This window comes from Cicer arietinum, chromosome 4 (assembly GCF_000331145.2).
Source record: "Cicer arietinum cultivar CDC Frontier isolate Library 1 chromosome 4, Cicar.CDCFrontier_v2.0, whole genome shotgun sequence".
Classification (NCBI taxonomy): domain Eukaryota; kingdom Viridiplantae; phylum Streptophyta; class Magnoliopsida; order Fabales; family Fabaceae; genus Cicer; species Cicer arietinum.
In genome coordinates, this window is record NC_021163.2 from 14,294,359 (window position 1) to 14,317,647 (window position 23,289).

General features: G+C 33.3%; 2 protein-coding genes across 2 annotated transcripts; one reads left to right on the forward strand and one right to left on the reverse strand.

Moving 5' to 3' along the window:
* Positions 1-3,470: 3,470 nt before the first annotated feature.
* LOC101513685 (F-box protein SKIP22-like) lies at positions 3,471-5,211 on the reverse strand. Its single transcript, XM_004496807.4, has one exon. It carries the CDS (start codon positions 5,100-5,102, stop codon positions 3,708-3,710), a length of 1,395 nt encoding a protein of 464 aa, XP_004496864.1. The 5' UTR covers positions 5,103-5,211; the 3' UTR covers positions 3,471-3,707.
* Positions 5,212-6,197: 986 nt separating this feature from the next.
* Positions 6,198-21,148, forward strand: LOC101514260 (pre-mRNA-processing protein 40A-like). Its single transcript, XM_004496808.4, has 29 exons — positions 6,198-6,373; positions 6,735-6,809; positions 6,901-6,969; positions 7,067-7,384; positions 7,466-7,639; positions 7,729-7,805; positions 8,475-8,544; positions 10,715-10,767; positions 10,855-10,912; positions 11,016-11,383; positions 11,477-11,549; positions 11,640-11,735; positions 11,843-11,911; positions 12,016-12,093; positions 12,313-12,399; positions 12,497-12,531; positions 12,652-12,757; positions 13,019-13,099; positions 13,182-13,274; positions 13,585-13,638; positions 13,733-13,849; positions 14,031-14,129; positions 14,590-14,637; positions 14,714-14,806; positions 15,022-15,129; positions 15,220-15,284; positions 19,861-19,963; positions 20,329-20,610; positions 20,734-21,148. Exons 2-29 carry the CDS (start codon positions 6,774-6,776, stop codon positions 20,863-20,865), a joined length of 3,042 nt encoding a protein of 1,013 aa, XP_004496865.1. The 5' UTR covers positions 6,198-6,373; positions 6,735-6,773; the 3' UTR covers positions 20,866-21,148.
* The last annotated feature ends 2,141 nt before the right edge of the window (positions 21,149-23,289 follow it).

Below are 23,289 nucleotides of genomic sequence, written 5' to 3' on the forward strand. Positions count from 1 at the left end.
TAATTTAATTTAACACTAAGATATTAAGATTCTAGAAGAAAATATATATGATGAATAATTAAAAACAAAAATTACCTCAAAACTATATTGATTTTGCAATTCAATTTGTGCTGGTTTATTGAGATCAAGAGAGGAGTGAATTTGCTTTCGAAAAAGTTCAGAGCTAATGTTACTAGCACTCTTCATGATATTACCTTGACCTCTTTTTTTAATTGTCACACCCTTCATCTTTTGTAATTTATAAGTAGGTGTTTTCATTGCCTTCAACTTAAAGCGAGAGATGGATAGAAGATGATGTATTAATATGTATATATACTAAGGATGTTCTGGAGCATACTAATCAGAAAACCGAAGAAGGTTCATGCTTATCATACCATGCTGCATATTCAAAATGCCAGTTACAGTTTGATAGTTTTTATTTGAAATATCATAAACATATTCACACACCATGACTTGAACTAAGTAGAATAATAGTACATTTATTTTAGATAGAAAGTGGCTTTAAAAAACATAATAAATTAATGTATAGAAAAAGTAGTTTCAAGAAAAACGTGAAGTTGACTCGGAAAAAGAAAAAAAAAAAAAAGAAAAAGGTGAAGTAAAAAAAATGTGAAGTTAGTATTATTTTTAAAAATAATGATTACATTATGTGTGAAAAAAAGGTAATAATAATCATATAAAACGTTTACAATTAATTGTAAAATTGACCGCTAAATTCAAATTTTCGAATTTGTTCTAGAATGTAGAATGTATAGGAAGTTGTTCCCATCTTCTTTTTTTTTTTTTATATAAATTTAATCAGAAAAAAAAACGAAAAACGTGAAGCTCGCGTAAAATATAATTAATTTAAAAAAATAAGGACAACAGATATATGGGTGAAAAAGGTAATTACCATGTATGCATATTTTCATTGTATCCTTACTTGATTTAATCTTACAATTTAAAATTCTTTTGAGGACTAGATTCATAAAAATTGTAATAAAACTTTATTATTGTAAACAAGCCGTATGTGTAATGTTGTTGTGAAATATCAATTTTTAAATTTTATTTTTTTTATGGTAATTTTAAATTTTATTAAACATTGTATTTTTTGTTATTTTTTTTGAAATACATTATATTTTTAATTAATACATTTTTATCAATTATAATTAAAAAAAAACATTGTTTATATATTACATTTGTAAATATAATTATCTCGTACGATGAATATCATGTTTAATTATTATAGTTATTATATATGACACATGTTCTTACAAAAAAATTTAAAATAATTTTTATATACATGTGATAAGTTGTTACTTACGAAATTGAATTATTATACATGAGATAAATTGTCGTTTATAAGATTCAACTATATACTTGAAAAATTCTGACAAATTAAAAATATCACCATAATTATCATACACAATTTTTCAACAACAAAAATTCAAAATAATTATCATATATGAGATAAATTATCATTGATGAAATTGAATTATCATACCCAAAAAAAATTCAGTCATACATATTTCAAAATTACTATATAATACATTAGACAAGTTATTACCAACAATATTCAACTACATACCTGAAACAAATTTTAACAAATAAAAACTTTAAAATAATTGTTATACACAAAAGATGTTATCTCTTATGAATTGAACTATCATATACAACATACATTATTGCTTATAATATTGAACTATCATACACGATACGAGTTTTCATTGATAAAAATTATCACTGATGACTGATGAAATTCAACTATCATACACATGACAAATTATCATTAACAAAAATTTCTGAATAGATATCGTACACATAATAAGTTGTCATTTATGAAATTGAATTATACACGAAAAATTTTTAGTTGTAAAAATTTTAAAATAGTTATCATATACGAAATAATTTGTCACAAATGAATTGAACTACCACACACAAAACAAATTCTAATTGATAAAATTTCACAATAACTATCTTCTGAAATTGAATTATTATACACAAGACAATTTTTTATTAATAAAAATTTCACAATCATTATCATATGTGAGCGAGATAAGTTTGTCTCTACTAAGATTGAACATTTAATAAATAGTACGTGCTATTTTGCAATTCAAATTTTAAATATACACACATTTGTACTCTAACAAGCGCATAATAAATTAAAACTTTCATATTCATAAGTAAAATTTCAAAATAAACATATTAGACTCTAACAATTAACAAAGATGTCCCAACTCAATCTATCACCTCTTGCAATTCCTGTTTTATACTTCTGATTTTCAATATAACAGGTTTCTCTGGGAAAAGAATTATCTGACGTTAGCACAGGAAAGATACAGTGCCTTTCACTCTCTGTGCGCTGTCAGATCAATCCAGCCCTATAAAACTTGCCATGTGTCTCTCTCTGTTTACTTTTTTTCTTTTAATTTAAAAAATAAAAGGTAGCCGAAAGTCGAAACCATTGCATTGCCTTCGTCTCTTGCCTCTACGCCGTCCTGCCGCTTCATCTCCTTTCATTGTCGACCCACCATTGCATCACATCACATCACATGTGCTTCAAAGTCACGCTCTTTCTTTCAGATTATAGTTCATCAATTCTCCAATGTCAATTCTCATCATAAGCATGAACTATATTGTTAGTTCATCATCACAAGTACTTCACTCAAAACTCCAAAAGTAATAAGTTAATGGAGTAACTATGCGATTCAGTTAAAGTTTATTACACCAACCATTTGTCAAAAGTGATTGTAAAATCTTCTCAAAGTCTTAGTTGCCAACAAGAAATCGGCAACTTCATGCTTATATTAGAAAGGATTCCATTGGCCATACTTAAATCACCTTCACAGTTCTCAAATCAATAGACAGCATGGTTCACTTTATGACACATTTTTTAAGTCCCGATCACATTTTTTAAGTCCCAATCTCCCCAGCCTTAGTGGTCTACGAATTTATTTTCTTTTTACAAAGAAGATCATGGTGGTAAAGGAATCGGGGGTGAAGAAATGGTGCGGTAGAGGAATCAGACCGAAGGAGGAAGTGACGCGGCGGCAAAGGCAAGAGATTTACGATGTGGCGATGCAATGGTTTTGTCTGCCTTTTCTTTTTTGAAAAGAAAAAAGAAAGTTGAGAGGAACATACAGCAAATGAATATGGAGTTAGATTGATCTGACGGCACATTCGGAGTGACAGGCACCCTGCCTTTCCCATGCTAAGGTCAGTGGATCGGGATCCGGTTTTTCTGTCATAAAAAAAAAAGGCTTTCCAATGAGAGGAATCTGAAGTGTGAGAAAAGTTCAGAGCGTGTCACCTCAAATGCCTTGCAAACTTCATATTGAGAATGAAATATCTAAACAGCAAAACACATGTAGTTCCATATACACTAATATATTGGAGAAAATCATTCTGAAACAGTACCATCTACATGCTTATGCTGAACAGAATTTGGTTTTTACCTAAACATCAACGCACAAAGAGAGAGACCAATGCTATTGAAAAAAAAACTAGTATATCCTCCTAACACCATACTTGGATTATATTCAAAATGTAACACCAGAGTGACCTGAATATTTTATAAAACTCATTACATCATTCACAACCTATTCAAAACATAGAACCAAATTGACCTGAACATTTTATAAAATTCATTACATCATTCACAACCAGTTATTTATTATGTACTTATCAATGCATTTCACAGAAAAGATTAACAAGGATCATCAGATTATTTATTGAAATTCTCCTAGATGACATGGGGGAATGAAAGTACGCCTCGGCGAGTATGCAGGGAGATTAAGACCAAAACCTGGATGCAGATCAAACTCTCCACCCCAAATTGGAGGCCTTCCAAAAGGAATAGGGCCTCTTCTCCTTTGAAAGTATCTCATAATACCACTGCGACGAATTCGAACAGGAAGCGGTTGCTCAGCTTTCTTCTTCGTTGCCCGGTAATGAGCAAACAAGTTCTTAAAAAACTTCCCTCCATCCATCCTTTGTCCAAACTCCTCCTCAAACTTCTTCTTCCACAACTCATCGTTTGAAGCAAGGTATTGCAATTCTGAACACGTGCAACACACTTTAGCCAAATCATCACCAGGAAGATACTCAAATATCAGAAGCTTAAGTTCCATCGGGAGTCGCATAAAACAAGGTGGAAGATCCAATCCAACTTTATCACAAAGATCAATTAAAAGTGGTAATGCAAGCCTATCTTTAACAATCTTCCACAATTCAAAAACTTCATCTCCACCATCATTAACACCACTAGCATTAGATTCAGAACTCTCCAACATCATAAACTCTAAAGGCTTGGCAAATCTACATTTATCTAAATAAACCCTATGAACCCTAGAGCCTACGTCATCACACAATGAACCACAAACATTCACAAAATTCCCTAATTTCTGAATTTTCAAATTCACAGCATGAGATGAACCATTAGTGAGAATCTCAGGAAGAGTATACCTCAAAGATATCATTGAAGAAGAAGAACAATCATCAAGAAGATGAGAGCAACTAATCGCCATACCCGAAACCTGATCAACACGAACAAACCCAGATTCAAGAATAACAGCATGAACCGCAAATACCAATAGCTTGAAATCGCTAAAGTCATCGCCAAGCGCTTCTTTAAGAACTCTTTTCACAAACTCAGGTTCAGAATTGTTCTTCAACACTACCACCGCCTCATCAGACACGTCAACCATTTCTACGTTTTCTGAATCTGCAGGGTTCAAAGCCGGAGACTTTTCTCCGATTGGAATCGAATGAGTGTCGCCGGCGTTGTTTTCCGGCGAGTCTTGAATGATGGGTCGATGGTTGGAATGGGGTTCTTGTTGTGGGGTGGGTTTGTGAGGGAGGGTTTCGCGGGAGAAGGTGTTGGGGTTGAATGTGTAGAAGATGAGGTCGCCGGTGGCGATGCCAATTGAATGGAGAGAGTCTTCGGGCGAAGAAGCGTCGATTTCGTCTTTTCTGTTGAGGGATAGATGGAGAGAAGAAGAGGAAGAAGAAGAAGAAGAGATTGCATGAGAAATGGTTTGTTTGAGTTGGTGAAAGGAACATGGATCGGGAACTTCGATTTTTAGGGTTTCTTTGGATTCGAAAGATCTGAGTCTTAGTTTCATGGTTGTTGATTGTAATAACAGAGGTAAATGGGAATCGTAAGCAATGTGAGGAGCGTTCGTACTGTCTCTTTGTTTTGTTTTCGCTAAAATTCTTTGTCTCAACAGTCGAATATAAATTGCCAAATATATACTCCTCTAAACTAATGAATCTAATTTTAATTTTTTAACTATTATTTGTATTTATATTCAGTAGATTGCTAAACAAATGAGTACACCATGAATTAAAAATTACTATTTGAAATAAATAAATTATTCCAATTAATAAAAAAAATGTATTTCATATACAAATTAACGATAAAAATAAGTTAACATGTATAAATAAATAAAAAAGATAACAATGATAAATATATTATTATTAAATTGTATAAGTGTCGTTACTTCATGATGTATCCGTTATATTAACTTGCTAAAAACTAAATTTTACGTAAGTAAACGAAAATATTTAACAACTATTGGAGAGATGCTCTAACAAACTTGTAATCCCAATACCCTCATCCTCAAAATGTATATAATCTCCCAAAAATGGAATTAATTGGTTTCTACTTTGAACTACATCCCTGAATGAAGTTTGAACAAATATTTTTCTATATCCGTACATATAGAAAATAATACAACTATTATTTATATGATAAAGTCTTGAATAGAGAAGAATGATTGAACAATGTTATCCTTCTAATATAGGAAATAGACTAGCTCTATCGTACGACAACTTGTGCTTAACTATATATGTGAAAGAAAAAGATTACTCCATAAAGAAATACTTATTTTTTTTATTACTAGGAATCAAATTCGTTACTCCAAAATTTACATCATCCACATAAGACACATTTGTTTTTTTAAAATGAACTTGTTGACCCTAAGTTGCATAATTGTCCAACCCGTTTTATCTCCCACGTCCTTATGAAATTACCTAGGATGAGTGTCTTTAGAAAATCGGGGGTGCGGATAGCTTCCCACCAATTTTCGCCCTATTTAAAAACTAAAAGGCCCAAAAGAACAAAAAAAAAAGTATTTTGCGTTTCCTACAAAATTAAGGGCACAAGCTTATAAGGGGAACACTTACCAAGCTGTCAATCATCAAATTATTATTGTTGTTGTTGTAATTATTATTATTGTTATTATTATTATTATTATTACTACTCCTGTCTGTCTCCTTCTCAATCTCGCTCGATCACTGTAAAATTAAAAATCCCTCTTTTCAGTTTCAGTTTCAAAACCCCGCGTGATTAAGCTCCACTTCCACCACTTCTATAAACCTCGTCTTTCCATTGGTAAGTATATATTTATATATATAAACATCTCACCTTTTCTCTTATATTCTATAACCCCTATCTAAAAATCTTTAAACCGCATTCATCTTTTTCATTGTAACCTAATTTTCTATATACATTTTTTTTAATTCTAAGATAGGGGCACTCCCATATTGAATTTGATTTTAAATTTTTAACGTGGTTAGTGTTTCGATTTCGGCGACCTCACTTTTAATTTCGATCACTTAAGTGCTAATGAATTTCACTATTTTTCCCGGGAATTATGTCATTATTATTATTATCATTAATTTTTTTTGTTGGTTTAATGTTATATACTAGTATTGTAGGATACTAAGATATGAGTAACTTTTTACACTTGTAGATTGCATTAGCATTAGTCTTTGGAGGCTTATCTGCTAAGATGTCCAATAATAATCCACAATATCCAGGTTTACAGGTAGAGTATCTAGAAGTAGAAATTTTTGCTGCTTTAAATGTTATTATTTTAATTTAATTTTTTATGTTATTTTTTCTTTTTGTTTTGCAAGCCTATTCGGCCTCCGATTCCCGGTTCAGTGGATCCTCAGCGCAATTTCGGTCCACTCATGCCTGTTCAAGTAATTATTTTGTGTTTTATTTATTTATTTACTAACTATGATGGTATCTGCTCTAGGTCAAATCATCTTATACGAATAAATCAATTTGTTTATGCAGTTTCGCTCTGTTGTTCCCCCTCAACAGCAACAACAGTTTGTTCCCATGCCTGCTCAACATTACCACCAACAGTTTAATGTCGGAATGCCTCCTCAAAATCAGCAGCCTCAATTTTCTCAACCAATTCAACAGTTTCCCCCGAGAGCTGGTCAACAGTTACCACACCCATCACAGGTGATTCCGATGCCAGTTGTGCGGCCGAACATGCAGCCATCATCCGAATCAATGATGCCACAGCCTGATTCTCAAGCTCCAAACGGATACACACCGGGTTTAGGTGGCCCAGGAAATGGAATGCCACTTTCCTCATCGTATATGGTAAAGTTCCGGCTTTAATTTATGTGGGATAAGTTAAATTTCCATCACACGAATGCTGATTCTAGGTTTGCATTTATGCAGTTTGCACCATCTTCTTATGGTCAAGCGCAGCAACCTAATTTTATTTCTACTAGCCAGTACCAACCTGTTCCCCAAATCCAAGCTCCCTCTGGTTCTTCATCTCAAAGCATTACTCCTGGCACATCTCATCAGAGCAATGGTGAACAACCAACAGTTGCAACTTTCATGCATTCAGTACGAGTCTTACTTATTTTTTACTTCATGCAGATCCCGTGTTTTGCCTCCACAGAAATTTTTATGCAGTCTTAATTTATTTCTTTCAGGCTACAGTTGTTCAGCCACACCTTGCCAAGGTTGGCCCTTCAGATTGGATCGAGCATAATTCTTCTACTGGAAGAAGGTAAATGATTCAAATGTTTGCTTGTGATCCTAAGTTACAGATCACGGTTGAAAAATAAAAAAGGGGTTGGGAGAGTGGAAATAAGTGAGGATTGCAACCGATGTTTTTAATATGCTTTCCCTGTAGGACATATCCTCTTAGTGTTTTGTGCCCATCTTCATTCGGCTTGGTAGTTCTTTTTTCACCTATCATAGACTCCAAGCATACTTTGGGTTGTAGACTGTAGTTACTTTATCATGATGGTATCATTCTTAATTAAAATGGTATCAAAACTAAAATTAAAGATACTAGTTCCTGGAGGTTTATTTAGTGTTTTATTTTCAGATTAACATTTGTTCAATTCATTTTACTTATAGTTAATAGATTCTTATATTGACATCACTCTTGTTACTAATTGCTATTTGTTTACATCTGATCTCTATCCTTTTTAACTTTTGATTTCCATAAAGTAAAAAATTAGTTCAACAAACCATCTATAAAAGGGAAATTACCATTAGTGTTCGTTATTTAGACTTATCCCCTGGTTTATGTTGCAGTCAATTTTTAAATATTCTTGATGTTCTTTTGGTCAATTAGGTCAATTTAATATTCTCTCGAGTAATGCTCAAACCTTTTCCAGTAATAACTGTCTACAAGTCTCAGTTTATAAAATTTAACTTTATTTTACAGATTTTACTACAATAAGAGGACTAAATTATCTAGCTGGGAGAAGCCTTTTGAATTGATGACACCTATTGAGGTGAGCCATTAATTTCACTCATCTTGTTATATGATTCATTAGTCATGCCTTTGGAACTTTTACTTTTGGGTTTCTGGTGAAAGTTGCCACATTTGCATATTGGTCAGTAAGTACAATAATCTGGTGTATTAGCTCACTCTGTACTGAATGGGTTTTCTCTCAGGCTGGCAACAATCAATCTTGACTTTAACGTCTTGTTGTAAGGTCAGTTTTGTGACAATTGCCAGTTGGACTGTCTGATATCAGCTTTGTTTTCCTTGGATGCTGCTGTAGAATAACTTTTTATTTCATTCTCTTATAAAATATAGAATGCAAATTATTCCCTTCAATTCAGAAAGAGTGACAAGAAACAGTTGATTTTGTCCTAAGATTATTTTTAGTATCCTTTGTTTAATACAAAATAACAATTCTTATTCCTTGGGTTTCTTGCTTCCTTCTTTGTGTGCCGACTTCTAACTCACCGTTGCTTATGCATGCTTCATAGAACAGTTATGTATATTTGTTTAAGTTTATTTCTGAAAATAAAGTGCTCTTTCTCTGGTTCCACTTCATGTGTGTGGCATGTGCACATATTTTTACTTTTTGTTAATGTGATTTTCACTGAAGATAATTACTGTCCTCTATTTGCTTAATAGGCATTGATGTATAATGCATAAGTTATGTTGATACTATACATGTTAAAATAAGAGAATTGTACTGATCGATCTCTTGTTCTATCATTTTCTAATTATCAAAGATAATTAATAATAAGCCGATTTCTGATGATATACAGTTTCTTCACAATGCTAGTTCAATGTATTCTTAAGAAAAGGGTCCTAGTATATCTGTTTAGTGTAAGATTTTGAGCATACGATGGCTGTCTTTTAGTAATATTAGTATCACTCTAGACACTTCAAAGTCGGTGGCTGTTTTTAATGCCTTTAGGATATCATATCTTCCTTTTACTTTATTCAAATCTACATATGTGACTCCCATAGCTTTAAGATGCTTACAGGTACATGCTGTGCTACTCTATTGAGAGGTAGACTTTTCTTGGGGTCTTTGCTGCTTGCCGTACCTACTATTTTACTTTAATGTTAGTAAATTATATCACTGCGTCATTGTCTAGATTTTTAATTACTTTGGAATTTTGTAATGATTTATCAGTGAATTTGAATTATGCATGCTTGATGCTTCTAAATCTTTACACAATTTTTATATCCGTTCTAGGGCTAGTTCTCAAAACACTATTTAGTGTAGTTTTTCTTTTGCTTTTTCTCTCTCTTTTGCACTTCTTTTTTCCTTCCCTTTTTCCTGGGTAAGGACAAGGTCTATATCCCCTCAAGTTCTTCTTTTTCTCTTTTTAATTAATCTATTTTTAGCCTTAAAAAAAATGTCATTACTTTTATGAAGGTTGGACTAGGCAACATTTTCATCTAAAACAATGTTTCCAACCTTCCTGTTTGTGGAATGAATGTTACATAAGAATATGGGTGTTGATTTTCCAATGTACCACTCATACCTTAGAACATGAGTTTTCTGTTATGAAGCAGTAAGTTACTTTGCTTTCTATTTCTCCTATATGCGGTTCACTGCTGTCTGATTTTAGGATCTTTACAAAGGTACTGTAAATGATGTTCGCAAAGAAAATTTGCAGGTGCATTCATTTATGGACTTTTGGTATGAATGTACAGTGTAGTTACATTATGAAGATTCGGAATTTCATGTTCACTGCATATGAATCCTTTAGTATCCTTGTCTATATACAATATGCTCTGTTGAGAGGATTGCATGTAACAAGAGGGACTGTCAAGGTTTCTGGTGAAATGATTTGGGTCACTTGGATTTTCTGTTAAGATTTGACAAGGAGGAGAAATAAAAATAAAAATTGTGGAAAACCTGACTATAATTGGCATTACTATAATATGCGACTTGTAAATCACCGGGAACTGGAGTAATAGGAAGTACAATTCATAGATATAAATGAACTTTTTTTTTGCTTAGGAATGATAAAAATATAAGTAGGCTGGTTTTCTAAGTGATTGACGTGAGTTGGGTTGTTAGTAATTGGTCCTTTATCTCGCCCAATTATTTCCTGGATTTGCTGTTATTTTTATCATAAGCTATTTATTTGGAAGGAAATCTCCTTGTGATAAGCTATCAACTAATTCCATTCTTTACATTTTATTAGAGGGTGGACGCATCAACAAATTGGAAGGAGTATTCGAGTCCTGATGGAAGAAAGTGTGTCCTGGTTCTGTTAATTTGTCTTTTTCTTCTGTTTTTAATGCTTGGTGCTAATTTTTCTTTTATTTTATGAAAAATCTCTAGGTATTACTACAACAAGATCACTAAGGAATCAAAGTGGTTAATTCCTGAGGAACTGAAGGTTTACACCATTGCAAACAATGTCGTTTTAAATAGTCTGAGTCATTTTATGCCACACATTTCTGTACTCACATTTATTTTCTGTATTTGTGCTTTGCTTCAAGTTGGCCCGTGAGCAAGTTGAAAAGGCAATGATCAATGGAGCACTTCCTGAGGCAGTACTGAATCCCCGTACTCAACCTTCTGCAACTTCTGTTTCTGAAGCAATGCCTAGTGCAGATAATTCATCTTTACCTGGTCAAGGTGAACCATCAAGTCCTGTTCCTGTTGCTCCAGTTGTTACTACATCCCCAAGTAATCTGCAGTCTGAGATAGCTCCCGGATCATGTGGCTCTCCTTCTACAAGCGCTGTAACTGGAACAAAAGTGGATGAACCTGAGGCACCACCCGTAAATACTATCAATCCATCAGATGCTAGTGTGGGAAGTGATAGAGCTATTGTTTCTGATATTAACACTAGTGTAACACCAATGTATTCCCTATTCTGCCAGTTTAATTTTCATTCTTTGATTTCATTTTTGTCTGGTGGGACGTAATTTTATTTGTTTCTGGTAAAATGTTGTAGGAATGACACCAACAACTTTGCAGCTCAAGATACGGTAGGTTCTGCAGATGGAGTTCCAGGAGAAGATAAAGACGTATGCTTCTCTCATTGAAGTCTTAATAATTGTATTGGACGAGTTTTGCTTCTGGTGGTTAGCAAGCTGATTAAATCTTTACTTTTGTAGGATGGAAAAATTGATTCAACAGGGGAGAACGTTAATGAAGTGGCCTCTGAAACAAAGACAGTTGAGCCAGAATCCTTAGTTTATGCGAATAAGATGGTATGAGAATGAAATATCAGTATAACAACTCTCTCTCTCTCTCTATATATATATATATATGCGTGTGTGTTCCTGGGCATTGAGCATATGCTATATTTCCCTTTCAGGAAGCTAAAGATGCATTCAAATCACTCTTGGAATCTGTAAATGTTGGACCGGACTGGAGTTGGGATCGGGTATAGTGATCTCAATTCATTGATATATTTTATTTGTGTTATAACATTTTTTTACTTTTTGAATGTTTCTTTTGTTTATTTGATTTGCTTGAGTTGATGTTCAGGCTATGCGATTAATAATTAATGACAAAAGGTATGGTGCCTTAAAATCTCTCGGAGAAAGGAAGCAAGCTTTCAATGAGGTAATTCATATGTAACCACGGATAGATTTCTTACTCCCTTTACTCTTATCTCTTATTTAGTTTTTCCGCTTGGATGCACTTTACTTTAGCTCAAATATATTATCTGTCACAGCTACATCACTTTTATTTGTAAATCGGCGATCTTACAATTTTAGTCGATAATTTGTAATGGCTAATGTGCTGCATCGTTAACTTAACACCACTGTTTTTTATTTTCAGTACTTAAGTCAAAGGAAAAAACAGGAAGCAGAAGAAAAGCGTATGAAGCACAAAAAAGCACGGGAAGACTTTAGAAAAATGTTGGAAGTATGTTCATCTGCTTCATAATTTCTTTATAACAATGGATATGTCATTTCCTTTGATTGTGCAATTTTTTGTGCTAATATATACAATTATTTTCCAGGAGTCCACGGAGTTGACTTCATCCACAAGATTCAGGTTTCTTTTTTATTTCATGATATTTGAATTTTATTTTTTTCTCTCAACTTAGATTGGCCAAGTCTTTCAATCAATTTATTTGGGATCTTGCTATTGATTTTTATTTGGAAATCAACTCAGCAAAGCAGTAGCTATTTTTGAAAATGATGAACGCTTCAAGGCCGTCGAGCGAGATAGAGATCGCAAGGATATGTTTGATAGCTTCTTGGAGGAACTTATGAACAAGGTGCATTCTACTATATAATCTTTCAGCCATTTAATTCTATGCTGTAGCTAAATTATGTTATGGACCTCTATGTAAAGTCTTTTTTAGTAGTAAAATTTGGGAATCTAGATATAATGTATAATTGTATAGAAACATTGTCGAACATTTTTAATGGATAAGGAACCATGATGGAGGTTTTTCAAGGTTGTATTTAATGCATTAAAAAAATTGCAAATCTTTTAAATGCTTTTAGTGAATATCAACCTCTGGTATTTTCGTTAGGAACGGGCTAAGGCACTGGAGGAACGGAAGCGAAATACAGTGGAATATAGGAAATTTTTGGAATCTTGTGACTTTATAAAGGTAAATGTTTTTTTTTATTCATTATGTTTCTAAATGTCTTATGTTAGAAATTGTATTGATGCATTCATCACCTTCTCCATAGGCTAATACGCAGTGGCGAAAAGTTCAAGACCGCTTAGAGGCTGATGAAAGATGCTCTCGACTTGAGAAAATTGATCGCTTGGAAATATTCCAAGTAACTTTTTTTACTTCACAATTAAAGCTGAATATTATTGTGATTCAACTTCTGTAATATTGAAATTTTCAGCTAATTTTATTGAGATGGGAAAATAAATTACAGAACCCTCAACACAATCAATTATATATATGTACACACAGACACATGCATAAACACACATATACATACAAGGTGTACAATACTTAATATTTGAAACTTTGTATTAAGGAGACAATGAAAACTAATTAAATAAAACAGCTAATTAGATGATACTCTCCCTATGTTGGAGATACTTTCCAACAAATCTAATTTATATTTTACCTCTCAGGATTATTTACGTGATTTAGAGAAGGAAGAGGAAGAGCAGAAGAAGATACAGAAGGTGCTGTCATGTTTATGCCTTACAAGTGGTTGTAGGACTCTACCCCCTCCTTTATTTTATTGCATAATCTCATCTTTGTTCTCAAACAAAATAGGAAGAATTGAGAAAGACGGAACGTAAAAACCGTGATGAATTCCGCAAATTGATGGATGAACATATTGCTTCAGGCATTCTCACAGCAAAAACTCACTGGCGTGATTATCATTTCAAGGTTAACTGTCCATTTCTATGGTTATTCATCTTTTTGTTTATGTTTTCTGTATTCTGTTAGACTTTCTGCTTTCTTTCATAATGTTATTACCTTGTTTTAATTTTCTGATTTGTTGCCTTGGACACTTGGATAAACTATTTTACAGTGAAAACAATGATGAGTGTGTTTCGTGGTCTTGTAGGTGAAAGATTTACCAGCCTATCTAGCAGTGGCGTCAAACACCTCAGGTTCAACTCCAAAAGAATTGTTTGAAGATGTTGCTGAAGAGCTAGAGAAACAAGTGAGTATGCTCTACTGTCTTTACGGTTGGTTTCGAACCATCCGAGTATCCTTTTTTTCTTCCCGCTCACGATTATTTTTCAAAAGCCATATTTTGTCTCTTTAGATGCTCTTGGGAGCAACTTAAATTTCAATTTAGTGTGAAGCCAAGATAAAGAATCATTATTTGTTGATACTTTTAATTTCTCTTTAAATCATGAGGCATTCAATGACTTTAGTTAGAAGCACACTCACAAGAATTTATACCAACCTAAATGTATTTAAGGTATCCCATAACAATAAAAAATCAATTTGGGTTCAAATGATAAATTTAATTATGCATATTTTACTATATTGAGATAGCGTTGCTCCTCAACTCACGTGAGCTGGACAACTTTTACATTTATGCATCCTTAAAAACTTTGGAATTGAAAAAAAAAGTTCTCATAAAATCCAAATCTTCCTTCTTATTTATGTTACAGTATGTTGAAGAAAAGAGTCAAATAAAAGATGCAGTGAAGTTGGCAAAGGTATGATGAGTTGATCCTTTGTGGTTTCTGTTTAAAAATCCTCTTCTGATATATACAATGTTATCATACTTCTCAGATTACATTGTTGACAACCTGGACTTTTGAAGACTTCAAATCAGCTTTATCAGAACACATTAGCTCTCCTTCTACATCTGATTCCAACTTAAAGGTAGGTACAGGAGTGACAAATACAAGCATACACAGGTCTTGGGTTTTTTTTATTTATATCTTGGTACCATTTGCAAACTTGTGTTGTGCAATGAAAGGCGTCTCAAGCTTTTCTTATATTGCTAGTTTTCCTCACAGTTATAGCTAAAGAAGTTTGTTTCTTTGCTAAATGATATCCCTTTTCCATGTCTGGTCTGAATATGTGCTATTCTGCAGTTAGTGTTTGAAGAGCTACTAGAACGTGCTAAGGAGAAGGAGGAGAAGGAAGCTAAGAAGCGTAAACGTCTTGCAGATGATTTCTTTCGTCTACTATTTTCTATCAAGGTGGGGTATTGTGGTCATTAACTAATAAGTTTTTTCATGTGGTAGTTATTGGGAAATAAATATCTTAACTCTTTTGCTTAATTGTTGCAGGACATTACCGAGTCTTCAAAGTGGGAAGACTCGGAGCCACTTCTTGAAGATAGCCAAGAGTTCAGGTCTGAATTACGATTATTTTAAGCATGAAACATAAATGTTTGTTTCCTCTTTTATTAATGATTCCAGGAAGAGGTTAAAAGTTTGAGGTCATATTTAATATATAAGTGAAATCATAATATTACTACTATCATCAAATTGCATCATAGCACATTCCAGAAGTAAAGTTATTGTTTCTAACACTACAAATAACTATAGTCTATCCTATGTTTTAATAGTGTCCTAGTAAGTCGCTGCTATGGTGGTCTTTGTGGCGTTGAGTTTCACTGCCGCAGCTGCTATTATAGTGTAAATAGTGGTTGTTTGCACGCTCCAAGGAAGCGTTTATGAAAGCATTTGAAACCCAAATATACCCCTCACAATTTTAGGGTCTGAGGTGGGATTGGGTGTAGTTTAGGGTTTTCAGGGTAAAAAAACAAGGGTTTCTAAGTTAAACACCCCCAAATCTCTATTTCTTTAGTTCGTAAGTGCCTGCTGTCACTTGTACTTCATAGTCCATACCCATCCAACCTTCGAGCTTTCCAGCGACCTTCCAACAACTTCTCTCCGGCGACATTCATCTGTTTCCCTATTGGTTCTCATTGTCCTGCAGATTTTTCATGTCATTGATGCTTAATCTTGTCTGTTTCTTTAAATGAAATTCACCATGAACAAAAACAAACCAAATAGAGCAAGGTTTCATAAATTATACCTCAATAATGTCTACACCCAAGGATTGATTACAGAGGTTTAGCGCCCCATTGATATGTGAGAACTCATTGAGTTACTAAATTGCAAAAGAAAGAAAAGAAGAAAACTTCAAGATAAATTATGCAAGCCAAGAAACTCTTCAATTCTTCCCATCTCCAACAAATGTGGTAGAGCAGACAATGTTGTTAAGTATTGTTGGGAAGGACTCTAGAATTGTTGGTGGCTGAAGGTGGGGCATATGCATTGATGAAAATTGGTGAGGGATATGGGACCGCAAGCAGACAACGAAGATGAGCAGAGGATGATGAGCTCGTAGCAGAGGCAACAAGACACAAACCTAAGCTCCTAGTGACAGGAGACATGGTCAGACTGTAGGGTGACAGGTAAATGGAGTTAATATTTTTAAAGTGTTGTCAAATAGCAGCTATAGCAGCACTATAGCATTGTAGCGTAGCGGAATTTGAACAAACCCCTATTTTCCGCAATGACAACGTTGGCCCTTCTGCAGAAAAACAGCTGAAATAAAGCCAAACTGCAGAAAAGCAGACACAAATTTAGCCTGTGGAAAGATAGGCTGAAATGAAGCCATTTTGTAGAAAAGCTGGTTACATGTGGAAAGACAGGTAAATGGAGTTAATATTTTTAAAGTGTTGTCAAATAGCAGCTATAGCGGCCCTAGTAGTGTAGCGTAACAGAATTTGAACAAACCTCTATTTTCCGAAATTGACAACGTTGGCCCTTCTGCAGAAAAACAGCTGAAATAAAGCCAAACTGCAGAAAAGCGGACACCAATTTAGCCTGTGGAAAGATAGGCTGAAATGAAGCCATTTTGTAGAAAAGCTGGTTGAAACAGTTTCAATAGACATAATGAAGCTGAAACAACTGCAACAATGCACAACAAAATTGAGACTAAAACTTAATGTGTTAAAACGCGCAAAGATGAGATTAGTGCACAAAAAACGAGTGGTAATTGAGAGTCATGAAGTTGAGACAATGGAACTGAGAAACTATTTTCATGGTGTTGGATACCATGTTGAAATTGTACGGATTTTTGGTAGAGAAGGAACACAATAACCACCACTACCAAAGTCTTTTCCGACTAGATTGGATTGAATACATGAATTAGATGACGGCATAATGTCCATTCAATGATAGGACATATAATCTAAACCACTCGTATTTGTTTGACCTATAGTCTTCCTTGGTCTCCCCCTATCTGTAACCTTGCAAAAACCGGATTTGACCTGTCGATTTGACTAGTTCAACAGTGAATTTAACCTATGGTTGGTCAGATCAAGGGTGTGAGCTGCGGAAGTTACTAAACCAGAGTATGTATGGTACAAAACTTGACTAATTTGTTAACTGTTAAAAAACTCCAAAAGTTGTCTGGACTAGAATCGAACCGTGGTTCTCAGCGTCTCGCGCCGTGTTAAACCACTGGGCCGTAGTTATCGTTTAGTATATATGCACTATTTTTAAAATACACACACACACCCCTTAATGAAATACCAAAAAAATCAGTTTTACTACTGCTAAGAGAATTTAACATTATTATATGACATGAAAGTATAATAATTTTTTATCTCAATTTTGAAAATTTATAATACAGAAATACTCACACTCTGGTGCTTCTATGGGTCCTGCCGAAAACATGCTTAAACCACCTACGACAAGACACTACCTCCTGGTAGGAAAGAAATGTTTAAATATTATTTGTAGGGCCTATAAGATACAAGTGACTATATGTTTTGGTAGTCCGTGGTTGTGCACCGGCATTGGCAAATAGAGAAAATAGGAAAGGACATTAGGTAAAAACTATTAATTGCATGTAATAATGCTGATTTTACTGAATAAAACAACGAATGAAATAATACGTAATTATCCTTAATTCTTATGCATATATTTCCTCCTTCGCCAGACCTTTTAGTATTAGCCAAAGGGAGTAATAAAGCAGTATTCATGGTAAATTGGTAGTGGATAGTGAAGTTCCAACACTTCATTACTTCTGTGATTGATATCCAATTTTTCAATGATAAAACCATGAGTATTTGATTGCAAAAAAATTGTGCTACTGTAGTGCTGTAATGTTGTTTCCACCGTTGTCACATTGTGGCCATAACACCACTATGGTGCGGCATTAATAGGACAGCTGCCACTCAAGGGTCATCACTTTGCAGCTTCTTTTATGGTGGACAGTGCAGTAACGACAAAAAAGAGTGAGTAGTATGACCCACACAATAACTCCAAAAAGGTGAGTAGCATGTCCCGATTCAGAAACAGATTCAATGCAGTAAAAAATTCTTTCAAATCGGTCAATCTTCACATCTTGATTTTGGCGAATCGAAACCAGAAATCTCAACCTCTGGTCTTTGTCAATGGCTCAGATTTGACTGTAGTGACTGCTGACTTCATCAAATCCATTTCCCTTAGAAACTAAGTGCTCATGAGTGAAAAAATAAAGCCTACATCCAAAGCTGTAGCCTCATACATTGCTTTCTGCCTTTATCACACTCTAGACTCTCTGTCATCTCTCTCTGTTCTGAACTCCTATTTTCGATGATCGTCTATGGCGAACAATCATCTTGTTTTCTTTTGCTCTTTGTTTCACATCCTCTTGTCATTGCAGTCATTTTCCAATGTTCTTGTCACATTGTTAGCCTTTTATTTATTATTTTCTGAATTTGTTTGGTGTGTGGGTTGCTAATGTGCTCCCACAAGATTTAAGGAGTACATTAGCAACATACGCCTGTTTATTTGGAGAAAAAACCATTTATTTTTCTAGAAGGTAATTAAATTTATGGATATCAATGTAATTTCCAGATTAAATTTTCTATACTCTTGCCTTTTTCTCCCTCTTTCATTCAACTGATCAGGTGGATTTTTGGCTAGCTACCGTGATCTGCTATCCGCCATTGGTCTCAGCCCTTTGCTTCAGATCCTGCTAATTCCAGCAACCGATAATATTTCTTTGCCTAGACTGTCCTTTCCCCGCCAATCCTGCACTTCTACTAGCAAGGTCCTGCTGGTGGTGTTTGGCTTTGTTTCAATGGAAGCACCATGCCTGCCTGCTCCCTTTTGCAGTCACCTGTTGTGGTAGCATCTGCATTCATAGTCAAATAGTCTTTGTCACCATCCTAACAATTACTACAGGCAAAATAACTACCATTTGGTTGGCAGGCCTTCTGTTTATGCTAAATCCTATCAACCGATAGCTATTTTCAGCCAAGACTGCCCGTTTCCAAAGCCCATTATTTTACCTGCCATGGTTGTTCGGCTTTATTTTGTTGGCAACTTTCTTTCTAGATTTGCACTTTTTTTCTATTATCACTGTGGAATATCCTTCTGTTTTTATGGTATTGATTTTTAATAATTTTTATATGCTTTTTTTTGGCATAAGCTTTTAAAACTTGTTATCGGTAAATTAAATTTTTCAATAATGTTTTTTTCTTTTCTTCTGGCATTGACAATGGTTTCCTACATCAACATTTTTTCATTTGCTTGTTTGGATATGCTTACAAGTTTGTTGTAAGTAATTTTAAGATGTTTGTAAGACATTGACTAATATGAAGATTATTGAGTATTGATACTTTGTGGTATAAAATTTTAAAACATAGGGTTATTTATTGAGTTTAAAGGTAAATGTCAAAGTACTTTTATGGGTTTTGAACTTTATTGTGTGTATTATAAACTAATTTTATTGTATCAGTCGTCTATCACATAGTAGTTACTCTTCAATTTGCTATACCGCTATAATATTTTTGGGGTTGGCTGTTTCATAATGTTCTTTGGGATTGGCTGCTATGAATAAACCTATATATATCTTGAAACAATATCTTAATATAATCATGTTCCTGATTTTACTTTTTACTGGTTGTAATTTTTTTCTAGATCTATTGGAGACGCGAGCCTTTGCAAGCAAATGTTTGAGGAGTATGTTGCACAACTGAGAGAGGAGGCAAAGGAGAATGAGCGGAAACGGAAAGAGGAAAGGGTATGGATTCTGCTCATTTCATCCATATTTGAGAATTGAGATTTATGCTTCTCATTCATTATCTTTTTAACATGAAATACACACAATATTTATATGAAGTGCAAATTCATTGTGGATAATCAGCCAGCTTGTCCATTGCTTTCTAATTACAATGACTACAAAAACTATTTTCTTTATTAAGACCAATTTATGCATTTTCTGTCTCGACATCTTAATTTTTGCTGAATATCTTTTACTTTCAAGGCGTCAAATTTTTCTATTAATGCATACTTGTTAGTATATTTTGCAGTGTTTGTATTATCTATGGTAAAAAAAAAAGGCTTTCAATTTGTAGCTAATAATTTCATAAATATAATATTGTGCAGGCAAAGAAGGATAAAGATAGGGAGGAAAGAGAAAGAAGGAAATCGAAGCAAAGAAGGGAAAAAGAGGGAGGGCGTGAAAGATGGAAAGAGGAGACACATAAGAGGGATAGAACAGACAGTGACGGTCTGGACTTTAATGAGATCCAAACGTCCAAAGAAAACAGAAGGAGTGACGATGACAACAGAAAACAACGGAAGCAGCATCAAAGTCCGGAAGAAACTGATAAAGAGAGGACTAAGAAATCTCACGGTCACAGTAGCGACCGCAAGAAATCCAGACGGGTATGCAGATTAATCACTTTGCTGTTTTTCACCAATGTTCATTTTTTTTGTTTTGTCTGAAATCAATTAGGGTTTCACTGATTGATTATGTTTATATTTATTGTTCTGGGATAAATGGAGCAGCATGGTTCTGGTCACGAATCTGACGAAGGCCGGCACAAGAGACACAGGAGAGAGCACCGTGATTCTCATAGAGAAGGTGAGCTGCTTGAAGATGGAGAATTTGGTGGTGATGTGGTTATGGATAGATGGTAATCATCATGTCTATTATAACTTCAGTGAGTACCTTCTGTTTAACTCAATATGTACTAATTTGGAACAAAATATAAATTATCAAAATATAATTTTTTTCCAGATAACTTCCTTGTATTGTGCAATGTTTTACATCGAAGAATTTGGTTACTAGAAAGAAAGGTTAAGTTCTTTCATGAGGCCAAGTTTGTGGCAACTAACATTAGTATAATACCATTTTTTATTTTAAAATATACTCTTCACTACTATCGATATTCTAATTAAGTAAAATGGGTAAAGTATTTTAGTTCTTGTGGCCATGGTAAATGCTGCCTATCCAATTTTCCTGTTGGTGCATGTTCAATATCATTTTAGTTTAGCACATAATCATTTTTTTGTTTGTCATGTGCCTATCCAGTGTTTCAAGTACAAACTGGATTTAACATGAACCGGATTCGGGCTACTTCGTATGGTTTGGGATGTCACCAATTTTGGGGACATGTTAAGAAGTTAAGTTATATTTTTTGATTGAAAAATTCAACTATTAAGATTTAAGTAAGGTCAGTTTATTATATTAGTGGTATATATTTTCATTAAAATTTTCATATATTAAATTAAATATTACTTTTACATTTTAATTTTTAAGAATACACATGTATGTATAAAATAAATATAATATTTTCTTCACACCAAAAAGAGTATGAATGGTTTAATATTTAATGCATATGTCATCGTGCAAATGGATAAAAAAATTAGATGAAAATGGGCTTGGTGAATGCATTACATGTACATTTCTTTAGATTCATTTTAAGAAAAGAAAAAAAAACTTTTTCTTTAGATTCATTTTAAGAAGAAAAAAAACTATTTCTTTAGATTCATTAGTTGATTTATATCTAAAGTGGTTTCTTCTCACGCCACCTATATTATTAAATACATGTTTGAATCGATCAATAAAATATACTTTAGGACTAATAAATCCGTACAAAAAATTGGGCTCTTTTGAGAAAACATGGGGTACAAAAATTCACTATGTCTAAATATCTGTATTTAAGTCCATTTATATTCACATTTTTTTGAAGCCTAATATCATCAATACTGATCTTTGACCAAAAAAATAATACTGGTCTTATATAATGGAAGAACTTTTCCACTCCCAACAATGACAAATTATTTAATCTAAAAATACACTTAGGACCCAATTTGAGAGTTTAGGAGGACATTGGAAAAAGGGTTCGAGGATAAGAGAAACTGAAAGAATGATAGTCCACTAACTTGAATACAATTTTTTTAAATATGGTGAACTGAAAAAATGTATTGGAAGAGAATTTTAGAAGATTTAAATGAATTCTTTTAATATTTTTTTTATCTCTTCATAAATAATCTTAAAATTGAAATATATTAATTATATGTATTCTTTTATCAATTTTTATAAAAACAAACTCAAATAAAGTAGAAGATTTATCTTTCTTTCAATTTTCTTTTCCCAAAACCCTTTTATTTCATGTATGGTTTTTCAAAAGTGTGGGGTGAGAAAAGTTTGTCCAGTTATATAATAATCCAGCACGTTAAGGTTTCTAAAAAGTTTAACAAGCATTTAAGGTTTCTAAAAGGGTTAACAAAGTCAACTGCATTCATATTTAAAATATGGTCTTCCTGTTGACAAGAAACTCGTGATGAATTCACTTATATAAAAAGAAAATAAACTTGTGGTGATACAAAGATAGATACTGGGTTAGCTAGATTGTCACTAGGAATGCAAAAGCTGAATAATAAATAGAAAATTTCTTCCTTGCTTTCCGTTCTCAACTTTACTTTTGCTTCCTTTAATTAAGTCATCCAACCCCACCTACAGCAACCATATACCAAATGCGAAAATAACTGTCCACCATTTGCATCCTCTCATTCACCTTTAGGCATGCCATATATTATTTCATGACCAACTTGAAAAATCACTATGATCAATTTTGCATTGCATAGTTGTTTACGCATGTTCATCCATTCATGATTGTTTTGTCATGATTAATAATTATTAAATTCAAGTTATGGCTATTATGCAAATCTTTCTTAATCTTGAAAGAAACAAAATTAAATTATTAACTATAATCAAACGCCTATGCATAACACGAGCAATATTTTTTTTGTTCTTCTAAGGTTATATTTGATATCATGGTGGTTCACTATAATTATGAAAAACTATTATCAACATGCATAGGGGATGATTTCTTAACATTGACTCAAATTAATTAAATTCACTTCTATATTAGTAAGAGAATACATCAACACTTTAGTTCTCAAGAATGCAATAAAACTATTTTGAAGAAAAATATTGAGTTAAATAAGTTTTTTATTTTTTTATAAAACTTTAAAGTTTTTATTTTAGTCTCTATAAAAAAAATCATATTTTTTAGTCTTTACAAAATTATTATGCAAATAATTTTAATCTATTTC